Below are 10,089 nucleotides of genomic sequence, written 5' to 3' on the forward strand. Positions count from 1 at the left end.
TCATTGCATCAAAAAGGTCCACTTTTACAAGCTTTTGATGTAATAACTTGAAAAAGGTCCTCAAAATGAATTTTCATATGCATTAACATGAAAAGTTTCCACTTTTCATGGTTTTTTACATGCATATGCACATAAAATGTCCACTTTTGAGCTTTTAAATTATGCATTTAAGTTATTTTTATAAAAATGTTAACAATATGAGTCAAAAATAATATTTATGCATTATATTAATCAATATAAGTCATAAACATTAAGTTAAAGTGACATTTATATAAGTATTTGATTTAAAAATCAAAAATTTGAAAAGTAACTATATAGTTCTATAGTCACTTTAAGTGAAAAATTAAAAAGTAACTCAACTTAAAATTATAACATAAAATGCACTATAGTCACTTTAAGTTATAAATTTAAATAAAAAGTAACTTCAAAACATAACAAAAAGTGAGTAAAATGTTATATTTTCAAAAAGTGAATGCCAAAATGAAAATATAACATCATTTTTTAAATTCGTGCTGTTGCACCTAAAATGTCCACTTTTGAGACATTAAAATAACCATATCTCTTGACTGACAACTCCGATTGACCTCTAGGTTAGACCGAATCGAAGGAGAAAACGAAAGGCGTGACATGAGCAAAACCAAATGACTAAAAACAAACAAACGCAAACTCAAAAGCAAAGAACGGACTGTGAAGCTTTCAAAAATCAAGCAAAGGCTCGACAAAAAGCAAAACAAAAAAAACTTGACGAAGGCCTTCAATAAAAAGATTCATTGTATCAATTGGTACTGATTGGTTGATCAATACTAACCAATTAAATAATGAAATAAACTTAGAGAAATGCGAAATTAATTTGAAAAAGTTTCGTACTGTTACCTACATTTTGTGGTGACAAAATACAAGACAACATAACCCATACTTCGAACACTCATCCCTCATGGATTCCTCATTGTAACTCAAATTCCAAAGTTCTCATTGGTAGATGTTATCATCTTCATGTTGTTGCACACTTTTCAAGATATGTCAAAACTTCTTCAAAGAATAGAGATATCCCGTCAAGAAGACATGCTTTTATTTTCAAGAAGCAGTAATTCATTTGATCTTCATTTTCCCATTGGTTGTCCGCGAATTTGGGTTCGTGTGGGAATGCGCCAAACAATTGGATACAGAAAAAAGTTGTAGATACTTGTCGGCAAGTTGTTCCGAGTTTACATCCGGACACCATTGAGAAGGTTTTCAAAGTGTCAGAGACTCCAGAATGTGTCAATCTACGAAGGAGAATTCACGACAACTTGAACGAGAAAAAGCTTGATCACATCAAGATTTCAAATGACAACGGACAATTCATCAAAGAGATTCAAAGGCTATCAAAAGACATAACACCATGATTATCAAGGTAAATGTAGTGGCACGAAATATGGGAGCTCCTAATCCTGTTATCATCTGAGATTGCATTGCCAAGTACAAGGCCCTTCAAAATCCCTAGGATTGTTTTAATTCTCTTTTGTCTTTCTTCTTCTTCTTCTTCTTTCATTTTTGTAATTGAAGAGGATGTATTACATGAAAATGTGTAATTACATGTACTACGACTTACATGTGTAATGACATGTAATCCAATAATTACTCTTGTTAGTTAGACTGGGTCAAAGTTGGTTGAGTTGCTCCTACTTTTTCCTCCATCTTTTTCTCAACTCCTTTGCCTATATGAGTGCCCCCCTCATTGTAAAAATCATCTTTTGTTGTATGTAAAGAAGCTGTGCCAAACTTGTGCAAGCATAACTTTGATTGTATAGTACCAATTTGGGAGAAAAGTGAATAAAAGAAGAAATTGGATTCGAAGCTTTGACTGAAAGGAATTGTGCTAGAGCAAATTAGAAGCTTTGACTGTAATTTGAGCCTATTGTCTTTGATTCATGTTATTATTGTGTGTTCAGTAATAGATTCTAGTGAATTAAGAAGAAATTGAAGCTGAATCTTTGACTGGGAGCGATTGTGGTGATACATAGATTAGAAGCTTTGCCTACAGCTTGTATTACCATCTCAAATTCACGAAAGATAGTTAGAATTTCCCTACTTCTGGAAGTCTTTGTGCCCCAATGGTAGAGGTTATTCTTATAGAATAGATTAAAACAAGACCTAGAGCCAAACCAGTATGCTTTCAATCAACCTTTGAGTTGGTGTTGGTTTATCGGTATCATGTTTCCAACTAGTAGATAGAAGTGTTGTTTAGAGATTTAATCTTGCCCATTACTCGCTCCACGATGAAGTGGATTCTTTCTTGAAAGTTAAGAGGAAAAAATATTGGTAACACCTTTTACAAATCTCTTAACTTCTTGCTTACCTTGAGTTGATCCAAGGAACGGTGAGAAGGGGGAGCCTTCCCTTTTATGTAGGAGAGATTTTGTCTCACACGCTTTGGTTGGTCTACCTATTTTGTGATTGGATTTTCACAAAACTATCGGTTGCAAAATATCCACCCAATATACTAAAAACGACCCAAGAATCCCATAAACAAACCTTCATAGAAGAGACACAATAGCCACTAGAAATGACCTCAGAGATAGGAAGCACAACCTCTACCAGAAACAATCCTTAAGGCTCCTTGAAATGACCCTTTGACCCTAGAAACAGCTTTGTATCTACAAAACTAAAGGTTAGAACTTGACAAATAGCTCAAAAGTGATGAGAAAGATCTGAGGCTAGGCCCCACGATGGGTGCCAAATATGTGTGTGAAATAGTGTACCTACACAAACAACACCAAGCTTGAATAGAACATTAGATTGCTAGTCCATAAGGAGCATACAATATAAATTACAAAGAAAAAAATTAACGAGAGTGTCCAATTGCTTTTTGTTTAGAACAAGTATGAAATGCATCTTGAGGTGCTCTCAAGCATTTGTAGATCCATGATCAGTGACAATGCATCCTAGAATGAGAGATTCAAACATGAAACAATGCAATTAGAATGTAGAAGCAAATTAAGACTAAATGAGTTGATTCCATTATAAAATTGAAGTTATCTAGATTTAAACATTCAAGCTAGATGAGTTTAAAATCCTACAACATGTACTTAAGATGCAAGTGAGTGGGATCATTTTGCAGCATATGGATATGAATGTAAAGGTGTGGATCAAATGAGCTCAAAAATCATTCCTTGTATAGAAATTGAGATAAAATAAGTGGTTAAGATTAACTCTCAATGTGTGATTATGATTAACCCATAATTGATCCATGTGAGGTGATCCATGTGTGTTAAGTCCCATTGGTCAAGTAGCAACTTATCTGTCACTTAGAGATGAGTTGTAATTTAGGAGTTTTTATCAATTTGTTTTAGTTAATTACTTTAGCCAAGAGAATTTAATGGGGTCGATTTAATTAAATAGGTTAGTGATCAATTAATGATGGTTGAATGCTTGATTAGGGATTTTGATGACTTGTGCAAGTGATCGGACAATCGTACTAACATAATTAAGGAGTAGATTATGATTTAGGACAAATAGGACCTCTAGTCAGGCTAGCCCATTTTAGGGTGGTTAGAGGTGTTGACGAGGCTTCATGAACTAAATTAAACCCATGCCCACTTATCCTTTCTTTTTCTTTACTTCTTTCCCTTCAAGTAGAAGTTTCTATTTGATTGTTGAACTCCAATTCTCTCTCTAGTACCTCTGTCTAGCCTTAACTTCTTTCTTTTCACTCTCTTTCTCCTTTAAAGTGAGAAGTTCAACTTCGGGTGTTAGACTCTAACACCACTTCATGAAGTGCTCAATTTTCTTGACGCCTTTATGAAAGACTTCTCCAAACCAAGTGTTATCTAGATAAAATAGACAAGTTTGAATTCGGGTGACTAACACTAACGAAGGGATGGTTGACCGGGTAGTGCACGTTTTACCATCGAGCTAACCCATAACGACTTGAACTAGAAAAGACAAGATTTGCAAAGAAAATAAAGGAGATTGTTCCAATTGTGTTGTCGGGCTTCCACACAACTTTATGAACCTAACTTAAACTCCGACAAAGAGAAATGGAAAAGAGAAAGGCTTGAATAACGTTCAAAAAGTGTTCGTGGTATGCGACATGTAAGGTTCAACTTGGCAAAACAAAGGATATGCAAAGGAAACATAAAATGAACAAGATCAATAATGCTTATCGAACTCCAACCCTGGTTCACGAACTGATTGCAAATGCAAACGTTGATAGGCTTTAGAAAGAGGCTAAGACAAATTCCACCTAACTTGAAAAATGATAAGACTTGGCCAAAATGAGCTATGAGTGAAATTTGGGCAATGCCTTCAATTAACATTTTGGCTCAGAGAGAGATTTTCTTGCATTTCTAGAGGTTCATGAGCCTTTAATACCTTTAACATTCCAATTGTTGGAACTTTGACAAGTACATGAAGGAAGTAGTTATTGTCAGTTCAAGTAGTTACAAAACTTATAAAAAGGCCAATGCAACTCCATACTTAAACTTTTTGAATTTCAGAAGCTTCTAAAGTTTGAAAGGAACATGGGGAATGGAAGAAGTGATTTAGAAGTAATGCAAAAGTTTGACATGGAGAAGGATCGAGAATGGGAGATGTGGGGACTTGATCTAGAGATTGGAAGTAGATATTGGACAGGCAGAAACTATCTGGTTACACACCCAAAGGCTGGAACATTGTGAAAATAGGGGGAAATGACCATAACATTCCTCAATTTAGGATTTTCAAAATTCTTGCAGTTACATCTAGAACCTTGGCCCAATCCTATTGACATTTGGAGGATGGGATTATCCATCCCTCATGCCAAAAGTATAATGCTAGAGGTTCCGCATTTGGAGGATGGGATTACTCATTCCTCATGCCAAAAGTGTAATGCTAGAGATTCCAGCATCTTTGACTCCTACGAAGGAAATTTGAAAGTTGGGGGTTGGGGATATTGAGGAACTCATGCCACAAGGCATGCAAACAAAGGAATGACTACAAATGTGACTTTGAAAAATAAAATAGTGTAAATTATTGTGAATCAAGGATGGGGAAAAGTCTGGGAAATCAAAACACTCATGTTGGGATGCTAGAATAAAAAAGTCTGAAATTTTGACAAAGTAAAGAGAAAAGGTGGGGTTTGTAGGAGAGGCATGCCTGGATGGGAAACTCTGTTCTGCCCATTCCTTAGAAATTGAATTAAAGACATCTACAATTTTTTCGATTTTTTGCAACTTCCAGCATATGGCAAGGAACAATTTGATCAAGGGGGATCCATTCAGAGTTTTATCTTTCTTGCCCAAGAATAGAAAATCATTATCAACCAAGGTCAATTCCTCAGCTACAGGAATGAATAATTTAGAATTAAATGCTATTTTTAATTTTAGAAAAGTAATGGCGGAGTGTGCTTGGTGACAGTCAGCACTGGGACAAGCGATGATATTTGGAGGGTTTTTATGGTTCAATATGAAAGGTTTTATTAGCTTTTGCTGCTGGTGGTTGACTGCTTCAGTATTTCTGTTTTCAAATGAAAGAAAAGATTTTCTTTAAATTTCAACAGGACTACGTTGTAGCCTGTGGCTCTAAAAGATAACTCAAATTCAGAAATGCTTAACTATGATCAATGAGAAGTTTAACCATAAATCTTCTTTAACTGCAATGCTGCTAACACAAATTTAGAAGCTTAAATGCATTATCTTTAAGCAAACAGCACAACACTAAAATATGCTTAAAAAAAGCTACCTGGAATCCAAAAGTATGTCTCGGATAAGAAGCAATATTCCATGTTGGATGCACAATTTTTTATAATAAGTACATTTGCAGCAGAAAAAACTACCATGGGTCAAGTCTGCAATATGATTAGCTCCCAGTTGATACCAGATTATAACTTGTAGTAGCATTGATGTTATGAGAAAATTGTTCATGCAATAGACATTAGAACCCAGAATGCTATGCAGCCTGCAAGAAAAGCATTTCAGGAAGTCCATACTAATAGCTTGCAAACTGAAACATTGAACGTCCAAAAGGGAACTGCAAAAGGGAACTTTGAACTGCAACCATGTTATAGTTGGCAAATGGTCACTGTGAATGGGAAAGAACCACCTTGAAATAATTTGGACATTGGAATTGCACATGGCTATCACACGTGAATGGTGCACCCATGTTTGACACTGAAGGCTGAACTACCACAAGAACATTAAATTTGGACATTTGTTGAAACTGTAGCAAATCATTTTGATATCTACTCTAAGCAACTGAAGAGTGTTGAAGGGAGGCTATATATAAGCTTTAAAAGGCCTTGTCTAAAATTCTCATGGGTCCATGCTCATGGACATGTTCCCTCATGGATCTCCATGGTATAATGAAACTGTTAGACCACTTTACTGCAATCAAAGAACTTACAAACATTCCATTGTAATACCAAATGTATAATAAACTCACACAGAAGACAGAGAAATGTAAATGAGAAAACAATGCAGTTAAATGTGTTGTATAGTCAACTGCAAAAAATGACTATCGACTGAAGATGACTTTGGTGTGTGGATGAAGAAACTTAATTGACAATGCACAGTCAATAAATTGAGAAAAGCTTGACTGAAGAGAAACCTGTATTCGTTCCTTCCAAAGTTGTCTTGGGATGGCAAATTAAGGACCACAGGTGAACTAAGAAGATCCTGAATGCAAGTTTGACAATTTAAAACATTGTCATATTTGATTTCTGGGCATGATTGTGTGAGTTTTTTTTTTTTTTTTTTTAAATTTAGCTATTAAAAACATATTAAAAGTTGGAGCTAATTGTACCTTGTCATTGTTTTGAAAGTTTTTTCCTTGAACTTTTAGGAATGTGTAAATTCTCTATGGAAGGATGGACACTTAACCCTCTGTTTGTATCCTACTTCAACAATGTTACGGTTTTCTTCAATAAATTATACTCCTTGTCAAATCAAATCTATATTAGTTTTTCTTCTTCATATTAATATGATGCATTAATATGTAGAAGGCAGCACATCAAGGAGGAGGTGCATATGATTTTTTCTTTGATAGTATAACTATGTAAAAATAACTCCACCAGATAATGTGTTTATTATAGCGATTTCAGGGTTTCACTGACTAAAAATTTTCTTTACTCAAATCTAGATAAAGCACCAGCTACATGACATTCACACTCAAGAAGATGCTAAGAAGTATTTAGGGAAATATTAGTGTCAATTTCTTTATCTTCACTATCTTGAGAGATGCCTTATTTCAAAATTCACTTTTGATGCTCATGAACTCAAAGAAATTAACCTGTTTGAAAACTCAACAATGAGAATATTCTCGTGTGCTCTACTCTCTTGCACACAATTCCAAGATATGGTCATATTTGTGATGATACTACAGATTTAAACTAGTTCTATATTTGAAATAGAGGTGATATAAATCAAGTTATATGCATGTTTTAATAACACATATTTCAATTGCATGCATAGTTGTTGAAAGAGGTTAACCAAATACATGCATGCTGCATTGGTGGGCCAAGTTTAAAGTGTTTTCATTATATTGTTGATTTATCAGACGGTGTGTGGAAGCTAGGATGCATTCAAGTTATTTGTTTCCAAAACTTAAGCCTCATTTTGAATTATATCTTATCTGTGTGCACCCAAACTTTTTCTCAATGATATAATAATGTGGTTTGCAGGCTATAGGGAGGTTTGCTGTTAAGCATTCAAGGATCATACGGTTACCTGATTACCTTCACCATCTTTTGGGTTCAATAAATAATGTAAAAATGCTTCTAAAAGAGGAGAATGTAACTCCTACAATTGAGGTGCATTTTCTTCATTTTCAACTAACATTGTGATAGATTTTTCAAATTACTTAAAAGTTATTTGTTGCAGATTGCATACAAGTCATTAGTTAAAGATGGAATACCATGAGATTAATTGAAATTCAATGCAGAGAATTGCAAGGACCTTAAATGTATCGGTTGCACAAGTGAAGAATGCTATCAGGGTAGGTCACTTGATTTTTTTTTGGTGAAAGTTTATGTATTTATGAGATGAATTTGATAAACTGTACTTTGTATAGGCTCAAACAAGGATTATTTCCATGGAGGGAGAACGGTATATAAATGATGAGCGATGTGACATTTCAAGAAATGTAACTACAAGTTCCCTTACATAAAATCCTTAAATTGTTCTTGATATTTATAAAAGTAGTGCCAATAATCATATGGTCTGGATTTCCAGGTTTGATTAATTTAATATTTTGTTGCATACAGCATATAGCTGATTTTAGCCTTGAAAACCAACCATGGTTTATTGAAGGAAATAGTATTTTAAAGGTGAGTTTTCTAAGGTTTATAATGTTTTTTTATAAGATTGTTAAATTAGAAAAAATGTAAAATTTCTGAATTAGAAATTATAGTTAGCAAAATTATTGGGTAAATCTAATATTTTTTTGATTATTGCCTTTCTATGCAGGAAGATGTTAATAATTTGATCAACTCCACTTTGAGTGATAGAGAGAAAAAAATTATTAGACAATTTTTTGGTTTAGATGCAGGTGGTTGTTTGTGGAAGGATATAGGAAAACGGTAAGAATTTTTTATGTACTTCAGATAAGGAAATTATGGTATATTAGTAATTTACTTTAATAGTTAAATGTAGTGTTTGATCTAATTTCAATGTAATATTTTATAGTCAAATATAGTGTTTGAACAAGATGCAATGTTTTTTCAGGCATGGATTATCAAGAGAGACAGTGAGACAATTGGGATTAAGAGCAATTCAAAAGTTGAAGTATTCTGCAATATATCACAAAGTGGATCCATTACATTCAGTATACTTAAAATAAGATATGACATAAAGCATATCATAGCTAAGGGATTGAAATTCTCTTGGAACAATTTTGCGTCCATAGGTAGCATTTGATTGAATGTATCATCTCATATTTATTATTTGTCTAAAAGGTTCAATAATGGGCATTTGCAGCCCCTAATATCCATACAAATTTGAGATTTTCTTGTGTTGCTAAAACATAGATATGATATTTTACATGCCAATCATACTAGAGATTGTGTATTAATACATACTCATAGTAATAAATGATGAATTCCCATGATAAACTAAGGAAGTAATTGAAGACTTAATCTTGTAAAATTCTATTTTGGACATCAAATAAATGACATTTTCTTGTATTACACCAACATAAATATGATAGTATATGTTTAATCACCCATGTAATGGCGTATCAATAAACACATGCTTTTTGCAGCAATAATACCATAGTAAACATTAAAAAAAATGAAGACTATTTAACCTTTAAATTTAAATTTTTGATAGCAAAAAAATACACTTAATCATGTCAGTACATATTTTTAATTGATTAAAAGTGATAAAGCCATTTTATATAAATGAAGAAAAAAATGAAGTATGCAAGGCCCAAAGATTAGCATGGTACCAATAGGAGGATTGTACACAAGGATTGGAGAGGCCATGCCAAGAACAAAAAAAATGTTTATGAACCAATTGTACAAAAGCATTATATTAAAAAACAAAGCTCAATTCTTCGAGCACAAAAGACACAATAAAGTTGCACCAAAATTTTATCCAAGGAAAAAACCAAAGTTTGGGCTTGAGCATTAGAACGAATATGTTACCCATCACATCGCTCATTGGAGTTGGCAATATCCTTAGAAGTAGATAGACAAGGGTGCATGGTCGCCATATGTCATAGAATAAGGCAAGTGTCATTGAATAGGGTAAGAGCGTTGAGATATAACTCATCCTCCAACTATTTAGAGCATTAAGAATCCTATGCAAAACCACCAACTAGACCAACAATCATAACGAGAAATATAGTAGGGAAGACTACAAAGACAAGGAAAGTTGACCATGGAAGAATGCAACTAATCAAAGCCTAGAAAAATTCCAAATTGTATGCGCTAAGCCATTTAGAGAAGCAAAAGTAAAATTAATCCATTTTTAGGTTTCTTTCCAAGCCATCTCTTCTAATATGCTTCTTGCCCAATAAATTTACCATTTTGTGAAGGCTCATCTCAAAAGGTTCATTAAGGCTACCCACCTTCAAAATGTTTTTAAACTACTTAAAATATACTCATTTGTTGCACACTTTATGATGAAATGCCCT

At 33.7% G+C, this 10,089-nt stretch overlaps 1 protein-coding gene across 2 annotated transcripts in view; it reads left to right on the plus strand.

Moving 5' to 3' along the window:
• The window catches only part of LOC149572874 (RNA polymerase sigma factor sigA-like), a 54,569-nt gene extending 45,505 nt beyond the window's left edge, over positions 1–9,064 (plus strand). Inside the window, exons 5-10 of one of the 2 annotated variants that reach the window (XM_089812010.1) lie at positions 7,637–7,765; positions 7,897–7,950; positions 8,026–8,097; positions 8,219–8,281; positions 8,421–8,533; positions 8,679–9,064. In XM_089812010.1, coding sequence (XP_089668136.1) covers positions 7,637–7,765; positions 7,897–7,950; positions 8,026–8,097; positions 8,219–8,281; positions 8,421–8,533; positions 8,679–8,793 — 546 coding nt within the window. In that variant the 3' untranslated portion in view covers positions 8,794–9,064. The remainder of the gene's footprint in view (positions 1–7,636; positions 7,766–7,896; positions 7,951–8,025; positions 8,098–8,218; positions 8,282–8,420; positions 8,534–8,678) is intronic. The other variant, XM_089812009.1, reaches the window with a different exon arrangement.
• The last annotated feature ends 1,025 nt before the right edge of the window (positions 9,065–10,089 follow it).

The sequence above is a fragment of the Cupressus sempervirens genome, chromosome 2 (assembly GCF_028749045.1).
Source record: "Cupressus sempervirens isolate cs-2001-9-10 chromosome 2, ASM2874904v1, whole genome shotgun sequence".
Classification (NCBI taxonomy): Eukaryota; Viridiplantae; Streptophyta; class Pinopsida; order Cupressales; family Cupressaceae; genus Cupressus; species Cupressus sempervirens.